The 18,365-nt window shown below is 37.9% G+C and overlaps 2 protein-coding genes and 1 pseudogene across 5 annotated transcripts; 2 read left to right on the top strand and 1 right to left on the bottom strand.

Moving 5' to 3' along the window:
- The first annotated feature begins 272 nt into the window (after positions 1-272).
- On the top strand, positions 273-2,263 carry LOC101172948 (annotated as a pseudogene).
- Positions 2,264-2,969: 706 nt separating this feature from the next.
- LOC110014837 lies at positions 2,970-8,123 on the top strand. 3 transcript variants are annotated; one of them, XM_023953628.1, is made up of 7 exons: positions 2,977-3,495; positions 5,634-6,304; positions 6,518-6,563; positions 6,640-6,731; positions 6,825-6,935; positions 7,517-7,793; positions 7,879-8,123. In XM_023953628.1, exons 2-7 carry the CDS (start codon positions 5,898-5,900, stop codon positions 8,089-8,091), a joined length of 1,146 nt encoding a protein of 381 aa, XP_023809396.1. In that variant the 5' UTR covers positions 2,977-3,495; positions 5,634-5,897; the 3' UTR covers positions 8,092-8,123. The 3 variants fall into 3 exon arrangements, with proteins under 3 accessions (XP_023809398.1, XP_023809396.1, XP_023809397.1); XM_023953630.1 differs by lacking the exons at positions 7,517-7,793; positions 7,879-8,123 and adding an exon at positions 7,296-7,345 and having other exon boundaries at positions 2,970-3,495; XM_023953629.1 differs by lacking the exon at positions 2,977-3,495 and having other exon boundaries at positions 4,502-6,304.
- Positions 8,124-10,945: 2,822 nt separating this feature from the next.
- LOC110013549 lies at positions 10,946-17,734 on the bottom strand. Of its 2 annotated transcripts, none has more exons than XM_020699917.2 (6): positions 17,353-17,734; positions 14,570-17,256; positions 13,187-14,256; positions 12,927-13,082; positions 12,597-12,689; positions 10,946-12,399 (listed from the first exon to the last, which is right to left on the bottom strand). In XM_020699917.2, the coding sequence occupies exons 3-6, from the start codon at positions 13,877-13,879 to the stop codon at positions 12,091-12,093; spliced, it is 1,251 nt and encodes a 416-aa protein (XP_020555576.1). In that variant the 5' UTR covers positions 13,880-14,256; positions 14,570-17,256; positions 17,353-17,734; the 3' UTR covers positions 10,946-12,090. Both variants share the same exon structure in this region; 1 of them encodes a protein (XP_020555576.1).
- Between the last annotated feature and the right edge of the window lie 631 nt (positions 17,735-18,365).

The following is an 18,365-nucleotide window of genomic DNA, read 5'->3' as shown; positions in this document are numbered from 1 at the left end:
TACTGAGTAGTGAAGAAATAAAATGTGCTGTAATCTAAAAATAATAAATAAACCAACATCTATGAATCATTAACCTTTTTTGTGAAAATTTCAGCTTCAACAATTGTGACTTAAAATGTGTAAAAATAACATTTCTAAGTTGCAGAAATTTCACCTGGTTGGAAAACTTAGTTTAGTCCTTTGTTTCTTTGCCTGGGACAAAAAGTATCCCGCCCCAAAAAAGTGCAATCCTATATTGGTTATGCTAATTTTCCTGGACTTTAAACGCACATACTCTCAGTTCTGAACACTGACAAGAAGGGACCATAAGTGCTGGATAGGATCAAACCCAGCGAGATAGAGAATCTCTTTATTTCTATAATTTGTCTTTAATGAAGACAGTATTGATGTAAAAAATACAGAGACATTTTTGAAGAAGAAGATGATCTCCAGGAGAAGTTCATCAGGAGTTTTTCTCTTTTTTTCTGTGATCTTTTGCTCATGGAGAATTGGCCAGGCAGGCCAAATTTTGGTTGTTCCAATGGAAGGAAGCCACTGGGTGAATATGGACATCATGATCAAGGCTCTCCACTTCCGAGGGCACCATGTTGATGTGGTGCGAACAAATAAAAGCTGGTACATCAAGGACGACGCCCTACACTACAAAACCGTCACCGTTTCTGTCGTCAAAACGTTCGATAAGGATTTCCTCAATCCAATCCTGAAAAAGGTTTTTGCCTACAGGAGGGAAAAGACCTCTATCATGAACTTCGTCTTTTTGCTGATTGAAATGTTTAGGACCATGTTTGACATGCACGGTATGATGTGTGAAATGGCAACCACCGTGTTGGAGGATAAAGAACTGATGGGGGATTTAAGGAAGAAAAAATATGACCTAGTTCTGACTGATCCGGTATGGGGAGCAGGGATAATACTGGCTCACGCTCTTGAACTACCCCTAGTCTACAATGTGCGATGGGTTACGAGTGGAGAAGGGCATCTGACTATTACACCATCTCCATTATCTTACATTCCAATGACCTGCTCAAGACTGACGGATAAAATGACTTTCATACAGAGAGTCAAGAACCTCCTCTTCTATGCTCTCTGGGAAATCCAGGACATGCTCTTCATCTGCCCCCAGTACCAGACTGTTTGTAATCAATTCTTTGGCCCCAATGTGAAATATAATCATTTACTACAGGGAGCAGATTTGTGGCTCATGAGAGTGGACTTTGTGTTTGAGTTTCCCCGTCCCACCATGCCTAATGTTGTATACATTGGCGGTTTTCATTGTAAGCCCTCAAAGCCACTTCCTGAACATTTGGAGAAGTTTGTACAGAGTTCTGGAGAACATGGAGTCATCATCATGTCACTGGGAACCTTTATTAATGAACTTCCTGAGGACATGGCAAATGAGATCGCTGCAGCTTTTGCTAAACTGCCACAGAAAGTAATCTGGAGTTACAGAGGCAGCAGACCCTCCACTCTGGGAAACAACACTTTAGTGGTAGACTGGATACCTCAGAATGACCTTCTAGGACATCCAAAGATCAAGCTGTTTGTGGCTCACGGAGGAACTAATGGAGTCCAAGAAGCCATTTATCACGGAGTCCCAGTTGTGGGTCTGCCAATATTTCACGACCAGTATGAGAACCTACTTCGTCTTCAAGCAAGAGGAGCAGCTAAAATAATTACACCAGCCACAGTGGACAAAGATGACAACTTCCTGAAGGCCATACAGGAAGTCCTGACTGAACCCTCCTACAGGATGAACATGCAGAGACTCTCCAGGCTGCACAGAGATCAGCCAGTGAAGCCGATGGACAAAGCTCTCTTCTGGATAGAGTTTGTCATGAGACACAAAGGTGCTGCTCACCTGGTTACTGAGTCAAACAAGATGCCCTGGTACTCCTACTATTCTGTAGATGTAGTTGCATTTTCTTTTGCAGTTGCTGCATTTATATATTTTTCACTGTTTGCATTTCTGAGATGGATATGCTTTAGGAAATGTCTGAGAAGAGAAAAACAACTACAGTCAACGAACAAGATTGGTTCACACCAAGCTGGGCTCAAACAAGAATAATCTTCTTTTAAAAAGATCAGTTCTGCTGTCTGAAGAGTTTAAAGCTTCTTCTGGCACAGTTAAAGATCCAGTCTTTAGGCGGAAGGTGGAAGTTACACTAATAGAAATGTGTTTGCTTTATTATGCTTTATTATGATAATTTGGGTTCATTTTGAAACCCTGTGCAAAAATAAAAACATTTCAGTGCCATTACGTACACTGAAGGTTTCACATTATTCAAGACTAGGAAATGCTTTAATACTTGTAGTTTGTAATGCAGAGGAACTATCCTTTATCTAACATACATAAAATCCTTTAGCATAACATTGACATTTTTTAATGAATAATCTTTTTGAGGGCAATTTTGTCTGACACATCACTACCCCCAAGGTCAGGTCTGCTAGAAGACAGCTGGAAGAGTTTTATAAAGAGAGTAAATGAATAATGATTCCATTCATTACAATGATGGGCACTTTTGCGATCATCTTAAGTGATACTCATTTTGGTGCTCAGTCAACACAAGTATAACATCTTAAGACATGGAAACACTAAAAGAGCTGTGTCTATCACACTAAAACAAATGCCACCCTATCCCCAAAATCTCTGAAAAGAAATTAACACCGAAAACTTGACATTGAGTCTCTCACAGTATCTCTAACTTATTGTGAGTTGTGTAAATTCAACTTCATATTGGTTCATACTTCTTATGGAAGCGATTTTGTAGCATAAAAAAAAATAAAAGTCCAAATCAGAAATGTTTTTTTTTTTTTCAAAATAAAGCTGCATTTTTTTACTCAAATTTTAAATGAAAAAGCAATCCGGCAAAATGTTTTTTTCGTTTTATTCTTTAACGCCGCTTATTCTGTCACTTAATTAAAATGATAATGAAAATGGCATTTGACATTTAATTTTTTTTTTTAATTCTTTAAAGCTTTTTCATTTTCAAGATGTAACTGCATCAAATGACTCAAAATTAAAATGAAAAATCATTACTTCAAATGCTTTTTTATTTTCAGCTTAAAACCACTTATTCTGTTTCATAATTCTAAAGGAAAACGCAAAGAGGGCATTGCATTTGCATTTTCACGTTCACCATGGGAACACTGTCGCATAATTCAATTCGAATTAGCAATTCTAGAGGGGAGGCGGGGTGATGACGTCAGTGCTATCTCCGTGTGTCTAGCTGCTAACAGACACATGCTAGGAGCAGAATAGCTTTATGTTAGCGGCAGAGGAGAGGGCTTTGTGATGGTTGTGAACTTCTGATGATTTTACACAGCTTCCCATGACTACGTAGCAGCATTTCCCCCTTCTGCGGTCCTTCTTTGGACGCACCGCAGTTTGTTGAACCCCCCCGCTCACCGGTCAAATGCATTGACTTCGGACCGGCAGCTGCCTTCACAGAGCGGAGCGCGAAATCCCGCGATCCGAAGCTCCAGATCGCTGAAGACGTAAGTACTGCTACGCAAATCTGAGAAACTAAACCATCATATTATGGCGGGCAGTGGCGGTTCTACACTGACTTACTCCCTGGGCGAGTAACCCCCCCAGCGCCCCCCCCCCCCCCCACACACACACACAGACACATACAAAATTTGACAACAGCATCCTGTTGTGTTCCCTATCTTCTATTCAGCCATTTTACACAAAAAATGCATGTTTTTTCTAGACTCGTATTACAGGGGGGTCAAACTCAGTCACACAGGGGACCTAAGTTAAAAACACGCTTAAAGTTTTGGGCCCAAGAAGATAAACGTTTACTGAACACACTAAAGCTAAACTTTTAAACCTTTTAAACTGAACTTCTTGAACATAAATATGAATAAAAACAGGAACACAAGTTAAACCCTAAATAACTTGTAATATTCTGCTCTCCATAGAAATATATTCTGTCAAAATTATACAAACATGAACATGCTGCAGAACAAAACAAAGAAAGCCTGGAAATATTAATAAAAAATTACAAATCAAATTTTTCCGTTTTTTTGCTCTTTTATGATTTTTTAGAGCATTTATTTTTAGAGCTGGACTCCTGCTTCATTTTTAGCAATTAATTCTTAATGTGTGACGCCCTGTGTGTGTCTTTGTGAAACATATCAGAGGGATTAGATCTAAAAAAAAAAAACTTTTTGTGATTAATATGTTTAGGTCTTATAAAACATTAAAGACTAAATCATAGAACTCATCAGTGGGATTACTCCAAAAATATTTGGCATTTCCCTAAATTTGTGCAACACCAACAGTAGAAATCCTCCAAAAAAACTCAATCCATAAAAAAATGGTCTGCCCCCACCACCCCTCCCCCTCCCCTTCCCTTCCCTCTGACACACGCGGCTCCGTCTCCCCTCTCCCTCCTATGGAAGTTTTTCTGTGCCATCAGATTCTGAATATTTTTAACCCTTGAATTTTCATTCTGAATTTTTTTTAACTTTGAATTTTCATTCTGAATTTTTATAACTTTTGAATTTTCATTCTGAATTTTCATAACCCTTGAATTTTCATTCTAAATATTTTTTAACCCTAACATTTGATCTCCCAAAAATTCAATGTAAAAAAATTCGACGTGGAAGACGCTGCTTCTTTTGTGCCACTAGCACAACTAGTCGATCTAAGAACACATCGATATCCAGCCAATCAAGTCATGAGAACGACATGACGTCAGCGTTCGGTACGTTTTACAGAAGTCCAAAAGATGGCAGCAAACTCGTCATTAATCCTTTATATCTCTCTATTATCGTCTCATTGACGTCGGCTAATAGAGCACAAAAACGTGCATCTTTTGTTGATATTTTATTTTTTCAATTTTTCCTGCCGCGAACTATGTGTCAACTTTCAGCTTCCGGGTTCAGGACGTTATTGCTTAGAACGGACCAAAGAAGCGGTTTCCGACTATAGAGCGAGATGATTTTCTAATGTGCTTTTATTTTTGTTGTGATAATTATTGAGTTCATGTTCGCTCATAATTTTCTAAGTCCATACATGTGGCCAGTGCTTTATTCTTTGCCGAATTTACCCGTAATAACTTAGGGTTAGGCTAATATGTGTCAAAAACCTTTAGCTTCAGATGAACTTACATTCAACGCCGAAATGTGCATCTTGGCTGCAGGTAAATATGTGGGAATAGAATCCGCCTTTTTTCTGGACGTGACTTCTCACTGTCCCAAAGCCGATCCTCTGATTGGAGACACAGTTCTCCGAGTCCAGCAGCTCACTCATGCAGAGCCGACGGACAGAGACTGCGGTCAGAAGTCTCCTTTTTGCAACAATAAAGAAAACTCAGATATGATAACCGGCATTATGTTAATGGGAAAATAAAAAAAAACAAATTGTTTTTTTTATTTTTTTATTTTAATTTGAAAAACGAATGATGGATGGATTGTTGTTGCTGTAATGCCTTCAGGTGCAGAGCGGGGGCATACCCCAAAACAATAAGTCACAGGCTTCTGTTTCAGTAGTTGCAAGGAGGCAAAATAAAAATTTTCATGTCTATATTTAGGAGTTATTGACAATACAAGCTGGAAATCTGCAAATGTCCGTCAGATTTAACAAGACTCTAATTCTGTCTTTTTTTTCTTTATCTCTCTTCTAGGAACTTCTACAACATATTTTTGAGAGACTTCGCTCCCGTTTGGAACATGTTCTTCAGCGCTTACCCCTAGATCTGGACTTCTTAGACTTCATTTGCACTCAAGAACATGTCTTTTTAAATGCTTTGTCTAGTCAGTTAACAGTCTGTCCTGCTATTTTAGAGGAACTGACACATCTGCAAAGACTTATTAGTACTGAAAAAGAAAGAACAAACAGTTGCATTGCTGTTGTGCAATGGGAGCAGGGTCCAGCTGGGCGACAACGAATGGCGCTATCCTCAGACTACCTTTGTAGCCTTCTGGAACTTAACCTTCCGGTCACATGCATAGCCAAACTCTTGGGTATGTCCAGAAGAACAGTTTACAGACGTATGAATGAATCTGATCTTTCAGTGAAAGGACTATATAGCACCATGTCAGATGAAGACTTGGATCAGTGTGTCAGAGAAATAAAATCCAGGCAGCCTAATTCTGGGTATCGAATGATGAAGGCTTTGCTGCAAGCCCAAGGACATAGAGTGCAGTACAACAGAGTCAGAGCATCCATGCATCGTGTAGACACTTCAGGTGTCCTGTCACGTATGGTCCATCTAGGATGCATTGCTCGACGAACGTACTCTGTTCCAGGCCCCATGTCCTTGATACACATAGATACCAACCACAAACTAATACGGTATGTTATTTCTGAATTATATATTCTTGATAACGTGAACCTTAATGCAAAGTTTGCGTTGAAATACAGTTGCAAATGATATGCATGTTCTTTGATCAAGTGCTTTGTTGATGTTACTTACCATGCAGCACAAAGAAAAACACATTTGAGTTATATTTAACTTTTTTGGTTTAAAAAAAATAATCCTTTCTTTTCCCTTTTTCCTACTTTCAGCTACAGCATTGTCATTTTTGGTGGCATTGATGGTTTTTCACACAAAGTAAGCACACTTGTCAATAAAAACACAGTTGTTTAGATGCTTATTCCTCATAAAGGTGTTTTTTACTGTTCTTCAGATAATGTATCTTGGTACAGCATCCAACAATCTGGCAGCAACTACACTATCTTTCTTCCAAAGGGCAGTTGAAAAGTTTGGTTTTCCTCTGAGGTTAGGAGGTATTTTTTAATTCCAATTTGACATTTAACCAATATTTTCTAAGCACCATTACATATTGTGTGCTTTTTTAATTCTTTATATTAGGGTACGTGCTGATCACGGGGGAGAAAACGTAGACGTTGCAAAACTTATGTTTACGATCTGTGGCACTGGAAGAAGCAGCTTCATTTCTGGAAAAAGTGTTCACAACCAAAGGTTTGTTTGTTTTAAGAACCCGATATGTGAGTGTTTTTTTTGTACAACAAGTAGTAATAGGACAACTGCACTGTCAAAGCATGTGCTACTTTAAGTTGGATTTTAACACACAATTCATTATAAGAAAAATTTATAAATTTAACACAAATCTTGTATGGGTTTAAGGTCTGGAGATTTCAATGGTCAATTCATATGTAAAAATGATTGCCCGAACCACTTTTAATTGTTTAGGTCTGTCGTGATCTTGGACTAGCATGTTATGTTTTTGTTCATATAACTTTTCCTGTGATATTATGGATCACATCAGAATCAGAAATACTTTATTGATCCCACATGTGGGAAATTTGTTTGTCACCATAGCAACTGACAGCAGAGGGAGAAAAAAAAGACTAAGAATAATATAAAAAGAAGAACAAAGAAAATGTAGCATAAATGCAAACAAGGTAGTATAATTTAAAAAGCTATTTACAGAACAGTGCATGTTCAAGTGTTCATTTAAAAACACAATTTTTGCAATTTCCTACAGAAGATTTATAATGGAATACTCCATTTACTGAATCACTGTTTTTGTAATGACCTAGGATTGAGCGGCTCTGGAGAGATCTGTGGGTTGCTGTGACCAGCACATACTACAACGTTCTCCACCACCTTGAAAAAGAGGGATTCCTCAGCATTGCCAGTGTTCAACACCTCTTCTGCTGCCACTATGTATTTTTACCACGTATACAGGAGGACCTGGACACTTTCTGCAGTGGTTGGGATAATCATCCTTTAAGAACAGAAAGTAACATGACTCCTAACCAGCTGTGGGTACTGGGTCGTGCACGTCATCCCATTCCCGAACCAGAGAACATGGAGGTATATACAAATATATAGATAACTTTGTGATGTTGGTTTGTTTGCTCTTTACCATTTATTTATTTCTGTGGCTTGCATACCTCAGGGCATGGAGATTCCACATATTGAGTGGGAGGAGAGTGGACTTCCTCATCAGGACCATTCAGACGTCGTTGTGCCAAACATCAACTGCCCACTGACAGATGAACAAATGGCAGCTTTAAGAAGTGCAGTTGACCCAAGAGCTGAATCAGACTCCTTTGGCTCTGATGTTTACATTGCAGCTGTTCAGTTTTGTGAACATTTTTTTCCACAATAAAGGAAAAAAAATCTGTTAAGAGGCCAGTGGGATCAGTTTCATCAGTGGTTTATTTGAGAGCAAAATCTCAATCTTTTTTTTTTTTTAACAAAAACAGTAAAACATGTGACATTCAATGCCACAACAAACTTCCTGATCTTAACAAAACCTTTTTTTAAGAACATAAAACAAACCCAAGAATTTACAGGAGCCCAAATCCTGTATGACAAGTCTCAATACAGGCAAGGAGATCACATCTGAAAGATCTGTAGTCTCTGTAATGACCTGGAATTTTTAAGGTCTCATAGCATGTGGAGGCTGTGGGATAGCTGCTTCTGACGATCTCCACAGACAGGCTCTTCGGTAAAATCTCCCATCCAGTCCAAAATTTGGCTAAATTCATCAATTCAACTGCCGTTCCTGTAAGCACAAATGAAGCAAAATCCAGAATAAAGATTATGTTTCAATTTATTTGTCAAAAAAAAATTTAACTTTACAATTCTTAAACTGTGTGTCAGTGTAGCTTTAAGGCTAATTTGGAAAAATATGTATTTAACAGATGTAATTACACTTACTGGACAAATAAGAGTAACATATTCATGTTAATGTTTTCATTCATGAATGTTAAGGTTTAAAAAAAACTATAACAATTTTATTTGAAGATTGACATATGAAACAGATGAACAACATAAAGCTTGCTATGACGTAATAACCTGACATGGTGAGTCAAAAGTCTAGACACATCTCATTATGAAAGTGTAGAAATGTCAACACCCATGATTTCTTTATGTTATATAAACATTTAGAACAAGAACTTTTGCGTTGTAAATTGGTGGTATTGTAGTTAGCACAACCACCTCATGTGAAAAAAACAAAAACAAATTTTCTTAACCTTTTACCTTGGGCAATAAATATGGAGCCATAAATGTTTTGTATTGGTCGAGCATAACGGTATTTGCTCAGTTGTGCATAACCTTAAATTGGACTAACTGGGTGGCAAACATTTGTTTAACAAAATAATTTCCCATTGCTATTAAGAGCATGTGAGCCACATTCAGCTGAGGAGCTGCAGGAGTGAAACCAACTAAGTTGTCATCTGTAAGTGTCTTTTTGCGTGCTCAAGGCTTGGCGGAGTAGGTCATTTCGCTAATGGAAGAACAGAAGGTAGGTAAAAAAAAGTAATTGTTTTAAACCGTATCTTGTAAATGAAAGGGCAGCAGGCTATGCTAGCATTTTGCAATAGCAAAAGGGCAAAAGAGGGCTTGTCTAGATATGTTCAGCACCCCCCATTGTCGTGCCTGTTTTTGTCACTACAGAAAAACTACCAACACAAAAAGGTTGAAATGAATGAAAACACAGTTCTGTTCAAGTTTATCGTGTCATTTCCATCTGAACAGATGGTCTTTCTGGTCCAGTGTTGTTAGTGTGGCTGCCTTGCCTCTGCTCCCTATACAATGCAAACATATTCATTAATCAGATAAGGCTTGACCTCGAATTTAATAATCAAAAAAAAAAAAGGCAGACATGAAAACCTCTGGTTTAATACTCAACCCTTCAGTGTGAGTAGTAACACCAGAGTTAGTGCTCTGGCGTCTCCCAGATGTTACCAGGTGCAGTAAGCGTTGGATTGACTGCACAATTTCACTGTTATCACTCTAACACAAAACACAAAAACACAAATTTAGCCCACGGATGGAAACATAAAATATTAGCGTTATTTATTTTGTAGTCCATAAACGCAGTGCTTCTCAATTATTTTTTGCGCACGCCCCACTATTTGAGAAGCACTGCAGATTAACGCAAAATATAAGGAGATGGTAGTCGCTATCTGGCTATATACGTGGTCTTTCACGTTAGCAAAAAAGCTAACACAAGGCGGGAAAATTAAAAAAACATAAAAAATATTTTGTCATTTATTATATTAATTTGAAAAATAGATGAGCGGTTCATGTAACATTGCTTTGTTTTTATTTTAAGTTGAAAAACGAATGAACAAGTGATACACGTATTGTTTCTTTTACATACGCATACCAGAGTTAGCGGTCTGATTCTGTCTGACCCACGACCAGATGCAGCAGCAGTCACTAAGCGCGGGATTAATAACTGCACAATTTTTTTTCACCGTGATTCGCGGCAGGAAAAATAGCGAGAACACAAATTTGAAAAAATAAAATATCAACAAAAGATGCACTTTTTGGGCTCTATTAGCCGACGTCAATAGAGAGATATAAAGGATTAATGATGTGTTCCAACTCCTCTGAGACCTGGCTGAGGTTTGGTCGCTGCGAGGACGCGGTCAGCCTCGCTTACTAGAGGGTGTGCATGCAACACAGTCGTCCATGTCTCTTGACGGTCAACTTTTATTCTCTTTTTCAGTCCTCTTCGGACCTACCGCTCCGTTCCGCCATTGTTTTTCAAACAGATGGCGGCGCGGAGGGCTGTAACTCAACATCTGACTGGTCGCGTTCTCTGCAGCCAATCAAGTTTCACTTCGACCAATCTTTTTCACTTTACTGGAGCTCAGGTAACACATCATGGTTGTTCGTTCTCCTTGTGTTGCATTGCGGCTTTGAGACAAGACTCAAGCGAGGGCTTAAGTCCATAAGCCCCCCCACACACACACACTCAAAGTCAAAGAACAATTGTTTATAAAGGGTTTATAAAAAGTGGTTTAATGTGACAAAAATAACCGATACGACTAAGTGGAGATCTTACATTCAGAGCTACACTCAAAAAAGTAACTCATTGGATGAACTCAATTTAAATTTGGGCAGGATTTCCATCCAATAAATATGAGTAGCCCCAACTCAAAGAAAATTCTCCCATGTAATGAAATAAAATTGAGTTAGTCGAACTCAATTTTATCACGAAAAGCCAAACAAAAAGAAATTAATTCACTTAATTAAACTTATTTATATTTGTTCAACTCAATAAAAACTATTTCTTTTAAATTAATCTTTTCCCATTTAATCCCCCAATAATACACACACACAAATGCCAAATCTTACTGAGGTCCCTTTATTGAAAAAACAAAATAAGTTTAAATAGGACCTGTACAGTGCAGTCTTTAAATGGTTCTAAATATCAAACCTCAATCATTAATAACTCTAATTCCCCAATGCATAACATGACTATCAAAAATATCCAAAAGACAATATTAACATTGAAAACGGTGGCATATTTCTCAAAGAACAATTTGAGCGTAGTTATCTTAAACCAAATGACAGAAATAGCGCAATAACGTGAAATGTTAATGCATCTCAAGTACCTCAAAGCAGCCTTTTGATGAATTTTGCAATCTGAATACTAAAGTAACAACATGTAAAATACTTTAAAACACAAAATTACATAATCTAATAACATTGAATATTGAAGATACAGGAGTTATCTGCCTGTTTTACATTACCAATTTAAAATGTAACAGGGCTGTAAAAGTAGTCCATGAAGCCAAAGGAAGAAAACTTTCTGCTGGGCCTTAAAACCTTGTGGCCACAAATGTCTTATATCTTGTTCTAAGAGCACAAACAAAAATGGACCTAAAACAGAGCATATTTAATGAAATGTGGAAAAAAAATGAAAACATATGTAATAAAATTATAAATAAAGTGCTTTTTTTTCTTTTACAGTACATCTCAAAGTCATAACATAAAAACAACTAAAAAAAAGAATGGCTGGCTACTCAAAGATCTTGCAGCTTTTTCACTCCACAACAACTGAACAAATCAAAAAAGAACACAGTTCTTAACACAGTTCACAAATAGGTTGCGTGGACCAAATCTGAGCTGCAGTGTTTAAATACAAAATAAAATAAAAACAGTCACTGAAAATATCTCTTGCAGCATGTTCTGAATCATTTCAACCTGTGTTAAGAGTCATTCAATTGTCAAACAGGTAAGAGAGAAATAAAAAATAAATGTAATATATATAAAATATAGACTATATAAATGGGAAGAAAGAAAAACTGCTGAAAGATGAGGAAACACAATGTTGCAATGTTTTTAGTCACCTGATGTTTATCTCTTATGCAAACAACTTGATTTTCAGCTGCTGTATCTTCGTATTCAGCTTGTGCCCATCCAAATTCATTACGATCTTCTGGCAAAACTTAAAAGTGTACTTGAAGTTTTCTGGAAAGCTTAAATCAAGGGCATAAATGAGCCCAAACAGCATGATGAACCCAAGGATGATACTGCCTACATTCTTTAGGACTTTAAGGCCTTCGATCACGACTCCCACGTCCTCTGGCTCCCTGTTCCTGTCGATTCGAATGATGTAAATCCCCATGACTGTGCTTGAAATGTCTCTCTCTGCATCCTCAGTGGCAGAGGCCTGAAACAAAGTCATAAGCAATAGATATTTGGTGTGCATTGAAATAATGTTTTGGAGTTGAAAGTAATTTCTATATATGCCAGAAGATACACTTTTTAAAGTCTGTTTGCATCTATTTATATTAAGAATGATTCAATTCAATAATCATGTGCCATGGAAGAAATTACACAAGATGGGGAACACTGCCATAGACTTACCAAATATTCCTTAAAGAAAGAGTCAGGATCTTCATTGAGGTAGATGGCAACACTTTTCAGGATGCACTCCCTTCTGGTGTCGATGTCATCACACTAAAGCAGGAGCAACAAAACAAAACAGAATGTATAAAAATGTGAGTGCACAAGCAAGTAAACAGAGGTAACTTGTGAAGGTGTCCTTCCCCTAAATAACCCGGCAATGTGTTATGTATCATACTTTATAATGTTTACATAAGAACCATTTCTCAAATGTCTTCAATGGAGCAGCTACGGAGAAGATAAATAGCCAACCCAAAACACTGAAAGGATGTTTCAAGGATTTCAACTAACCAAGTCTTTGATTGCAAGGACATTCTTGATCCTTTGCCCCTTCACCCCTCCTTTCTTCTTGAGGATGTGTATCAGCTTGTCTGAGAATTGGTCAAATTGTGACATGAACTTTGATTGAAGTGGCTTGGTGGTAATTCGCAGGAACTCAGCATTCACCTATAAAATGTTAAACAAAGTAAAGTAGTTTATTTTTACAATGCATGACCATTGGCAAATAAAATTAAATATTTCATGGTTATTTCATTATCAAATCTACTTACTTCACTCTCCTCGAACAGGGCAGGCCATCTGTTTTTAAACTCTCCTATCATTGGCCTCTGCTCCACAATCTCTAGACGTCTGAGATAGAACGTATTTTCCATTTTCGCTTTTATTAACACTTCGTTGTCACGTTTTTTCACTTCTGACAATAAAGCAATTCTTTCATTCTCCAAGCTTTCTATTGTTTCCCCTTTTGGGTGCAGAGGAATGTAATTTACTTCAGCTTTCCTTGCTTTCTTGATGTTGGCTGCCGCTTTGCCTTGGCCTTCTCGTTTGTGCTTCAAGGAGTTCACACGGATTTCGGGATGTCCGAGTCGCCTAAGCTTTGTTCGGTAGTTTTGCATTTTATATTTCAGTGACTGTTTCCATCCCCAAAACCCAGTCTTGGATCCTAGCTGACCCAAACAAGGATGTGCCCTTGTCAAAGCTGCTGCTACTTCTTCACACTGATAGTCTTTTGGGTAATTTGTGTACTTCATCATTTCTTGTGCTAGGCCATCAAGGAGATTTCCTTTCAGCTTTGGACCAGGGTTGAAGTATGTTCCATTTGTCTCAAACTCTATATTCCTTTGTTGCAGCTCAAATTCGGCCTCATATGTGAATTTAGGGACATGAAACACGTTGGGCCAGGAGTACAATCCTGAGGGCTGAGTTTCTGGAGATGAATGCGGGGTTGATGAACACAGTATCATTGCTGCTTGATGAGGCTATTGATGAAGCAGGGGTCTGATGTTCTGGGAAACTGGTAATCGAGGTCTCACCAGATGAATCTACTGTGTACCAAGTGACATAGGGCTCCAAAGGTGGCAAGACAGGAGAGTAAATTACCCTCAATGTGCTTCTGTTTGCAATTTCAGACACAGAAGTCAGGTTTACAAACCCGTCCAAGTCTCCATCCATGTACTGCAAACGGAAGTCCTCTTAACTGAAAGAACGTCTTTAGTGATGTATGCAGCTCATCCACTGTTGCTGGAATTCCAGAGGCCAGGGACAGTTTTCTTGAGTCTGACTCGTCACCAAAAATGATTCGCAGAACAGCTGGAGATGCCATCATTGAACACTTTTTAATCTAGAGCAGAAAAGGAGGGGGGGTAGTTTATTTACATGAATATTGCATCTGGCAGCTTAGCAAAATATACCATAAGTAACAAAACTGAATAAGGTAATAATTGTAAAACAAATTATATGTTAAAATAATGAAAAAAAGTATGCATGCCCCTTTATAAAGGAATTCAATGTTAACTTTAATTTCTGTTTAAGGAACATTTTAACTAGCATTTGTGCATCATGTACATTAATGGAAAAAAAAAATGTTGGTTTTACCAATTTGAAACATTTTCAAATCAACTGTGAGACCACTTTAGTGCAATAAAGACACTAACCTTTAATGATGATGAATCTTTTCAACATAACCATGCGCAAACCTCCAACCATGTACTCTGCAAGGGGAAATGGGTCTTCCAAGTCACTGAGCTCAATTAGGGCAACCTCTCTAGTTGGTGACGCAGTTAGCTCAAATCCACGATAATGCTCCCTGTACCAGGCACACACATACTGTACAATAAAACACAACTTCTCCCTAACAGTGCACAGTTGAATGATCTCATTAAATTTAGGCAGTCCATCAACAGAGCCATGTACAATAAGCATCCCCTTACTGTAACGTATGCCACTGCAAGAAACATTTTTTGCCATATGAATCTCAGTCACATCTGGGTATCTCTGCTTTACTATAGACACCACTCCCTCATTAAGGACATCAACAGGCATGACTGAAACATCTGTGACCTCCAAGGATGACTTCTTAAGGCTAGAGGAATGTGAGTGATAGGCAAGCATGAACTGGTGTTTTATAGCTAGTGAACGGGCTATATTCTTAAAACAATTTCTATGACGAGCAGCCTTCTTGAAGAAGCTATGCTTTGCTTCAAATCTCATTGTCCACAGTGCACTTAGAGGTCCGAAGCAACGAATCATCTGTGGATAGTGCTCCAAATAATGATGTTTGGGTTGGAGCTTGACATGCGGAAAGAGTTCAAGGTAGCGCTGTCTATGATCACAAATCTTGGCCTCAAGATAAGCTATTGTCTCATCGGTGTGAACAGGTGCCACAACCAATTCAACTATGTCCTTAAGATCCAGAATCACTTGCCATGCTGGTTCGTCTTCTGGCACAAGTTGCCCAATCATTAAGGGAAGCAGTCTAAGCAAGCACCAATTTTCATGCGCATTTCCACCTATAGTGTTGGTGGATGTGAAAGTGCGTGGTATGGCGTGTGGACTATTGGTTTTGTCCCCCCATTTGTATGGAAAAGTCTTTATAAATGTGTTTATGTCATCAAGACAGAAGTATTTTTTGGAGATAAACAAGCTAATACAGCGTGCAAGTTCAACTGGAACAATCCCTTCAAAGAGATCGTGGACAATATCAGGAGGATATCCAGTGCTAACATGAAAATGTGAAAGATACTCTGTTAAAACACACTGTTTTTTTACACCACAATAAACAGTTCCATTCTCCAGAGCAAACTGGACATGACCATTATGTATTTCTCTGGTTCTAAGTTGAAAAGCACCTGACTTGACATCCTTAATCTGAAAATCAGATTTATCACCTGTACAAAACCTGCATATTGACCCGCCAGAAAAACTCTCAACAAATCCACCTATCCCATGGGCTGCAAGATTGTCAGCTATTACACACTGGATTGAACCTTTTAACTGACCGAGCATAGAAATAAAGACACCGTGCTGTTCCAATATTTTCAAGTCTTCTAGGAGAGGCTCCAACACTTTTTTGTAGCCAAACTCCTTGAGATCATCAGTTTTACACAGAACAGCTAAATAGATTGAAGTTAATGTTGAATGACAACCTGGTGGCAAATTACCCAAAACCCAATAGACACCACAGAGTTTGTGCTTCTTACGAGATGTCCTAAGGGGGTTACAAATCTCAAAATCATCAATATAAAGGTTCACTGCTATTCTCAAGTCATCACCAGAAAAAAGGGAGTTTTGCTTATAGTACTCACCATCTTTAATGGTTTTGTATTCTTGAAGACCTGACCAATTCCCGTCATGTATTCTATGAGTTTCAAGATTTGTTCAAGTACTTCTTTGTGAGAGAGCAACTGTTGCAAAGATTGTAATAGAGGAATGTACTGAAATGTCTTATTCCTCTGGGCATCTAGTATGTACTCAACAGGCTCTATGACACCAAAATGAGAGGTATAGTACTGTTTACGTTTATATGCAGTTGCTAGAGGGCCCTCCGTTGCAACAGCTCTGACCACTGGATTGGATTTGCATAGAACGTTGGAAATTTCATCAACTATTGAGTCTTCAACATGTAGTTCATGACAATGGAAAAGATCAGAGACAATAGCTTTTGTCACAGGTAAAGATGCTGTACTTAATATGTAGTGAAGTTCAGACAGCACCTCATCAATAACTGCCTTTGGAACATGAACTATATTTTCCAACTTCAATAAAATGCAAGCAATTTTCTCCTCAACTAAGTTTGGCAAATGTGAATCTGCACCATCAACACAGCTTAGAGTTTCATATTCATGATCTTCATCAGAATTCTCTGTCTCATCTGTAGAACTGCATGACTGATTCAACTGAGTGCTTGTACTGATGACATCGGCTCTGAAGTCTTTTAATGAATGTTGGTCGTGTTTCCTGTTTTTGTGGGTGTTGAATGTACTGTAAATGTTAGTTTTAAATGTGCATCCTAGAAACACACACGGAACTGTTTCATAATGCCTTAGATGTCCATTTATGTGATGGAAAAAGTCCCTTTCTGTTGCTAGTTCTCTGCATGAGCACACGTGACATTGGAATGTAGATAATTCTGCTGGCTTTGGAGTTTGCTGTTTAGCATGACTTTTGTATGTGTGATTTAGTAGCTTACTCCATGTATTGAAAGTACACGGGCAATCTGTGTATGGACACGGATAGCGATAGCTGCCCCTAAAATGCCCATGAGTCTGCCTAAAATGTTGTAGCAACAAGTACCTGCTAGCTAGTTTCGAATTGCATTCTTTGCACTGCCACATTTGTTGACCTAAAATAGAGAAAATACAATTGGCATATATTACATTAAACAAATGATAACATTAGATCAGGTTGTGCTAGCACAGAATAAGTGGCTCATACTTACTATCACTCGGAGGTTGCATAAAGAAACTCAGTAAAAAGCCGATAAACCTGCAAAGATGAAATAATTAGCTGTGTGTATGCAAGTGAAGAAAATTCAAAATTGTGTTTGAGCACCCAAACATTATTAATTGACATTAATAACATATTAGCAATTACAGAAACAGTAAAGACAGATTGAATAATGGCAAATAAAAATATACAATGCTACATTATTAAATTAAAATACACATTTGAATACAATCTGTTAAATAATATAATCATTTCCTCTTTGTGTTAAAATTAACGAATGACAAGCAATATGAAAACACAGGTTTAACCCGTGGATAAAGATAAAAGACCTGTGATCAGAGCCATTAAGCAGATAACCAAATTGCAAAAATACTTTAAGGTAATTGAACTTTGATATTTTGTTGTAAAAATCGTATCAGTCCTCAATTCAATTTAAATGCTGAATAAACATGATTTGATTGAAACATCAGAACGTAACTGAGCTTGAAAAAACATTGACTCAGCGTTGATATGACATTGAACTTTGGTTCAATTTAGAAAAATAAGAAGGTTTTGCTAATATATGTAAAAGTGCTAGCATTGCAATCAGCGTCATCAACTGACTCAAAAAAGTATTTTCTTTAATATCTATAAAAAAGGCAAGGCTTAAAATCCTTGTCTGCTTTTGGTCTCGAACTTAATACCTCTGCATGCAAACGCTCAAGACTTATCCACTGAGCTAACAGTCCTGCAGCCATCTGCACGCGCCACTATTCATTTGGAGAGACCACTCGAAACAATTCCAATCGACTAAGTTTTCTGCGTGGAAACACACGAACGAATGTTTTTTTTTTGAAGGACCAAAAGCTCATAGCAGGCATTAGAAAAAAGACCCGAACATTTTTAGTAGTTGAATGGTAAAAAAAAGGTGAAAAATTGTCGACGGATTTAGATGCGGATTTAGAAAAACGGCGGAAGATACTATAAGAAGAATAAATAAGGAAAAACAGCGAAAAAAAAGGGTTG

This window comes from Oryzias latipes, chromosome 3 (assembly GCF_002234675.1).
Source record: "Oryzias latipes chromosome 3, ASM223467v1".
NCBI lineage: Eukaryota > Metazoa > Chordata > Actinopteri > Beloniformes > Adrianichthyidae > Oryzias > Oryzias latipes.
This window is presented reverse-complemented; position numbering and strand designations above follow the sequence as displayed.

What these genes read in the sequence shown, in the direction of transcription:
- LOC110014837 (XM_023953628.1), top strand. Translation starts at nt 5,898, where the DNA reads ATGGCGCTATCCTCAGACTACCTTTGTAGCCTTCTGGAACTTAACCTT. An exon ending in ACCAACCACAAACTAATACG is followed by an intron (nt 6,305 to 6,517) that starts GTATGTTATTTC and finishes TCCTACTTTCAG; the next exon opens with CTACAGCATTGTCATTTTTG. An exon ending in TTGATGGTTTTTCACACAAA is followed by an intron (nt 6,564 to 6,639) that starts GTAAGCACACTT and finishes ACTGTTCTTCAG; the next exon opens with ATAATGTATCTTGGTACAGC.
- LOC110013549 (XM_020699917.2), bottom strand. Translation starts at nt 13,879, where the DNA reads ATGATACTGTGTTCATCAACCCCGCATTCATCTCCAGAAACTCAGCCC. An exon ending in CCCTGTTCGAGGAGAGTGAA is followed by an intron (nt 13,083 to 13,186) that starts GTAAGTAGATTT and finishes AACATTTTATAG; the next exon opens with GTGAATGCTGAGTTCCTGCG. An exon ending in TCCTTGCAATCAAAGACTTG is followed by an intron (nt 12,690 to 12,926) that starts GTTAGTTGAAAT and finishes CTCCTGCTTTAG; the next exon opens with TGTGATGACATCGACACCAG.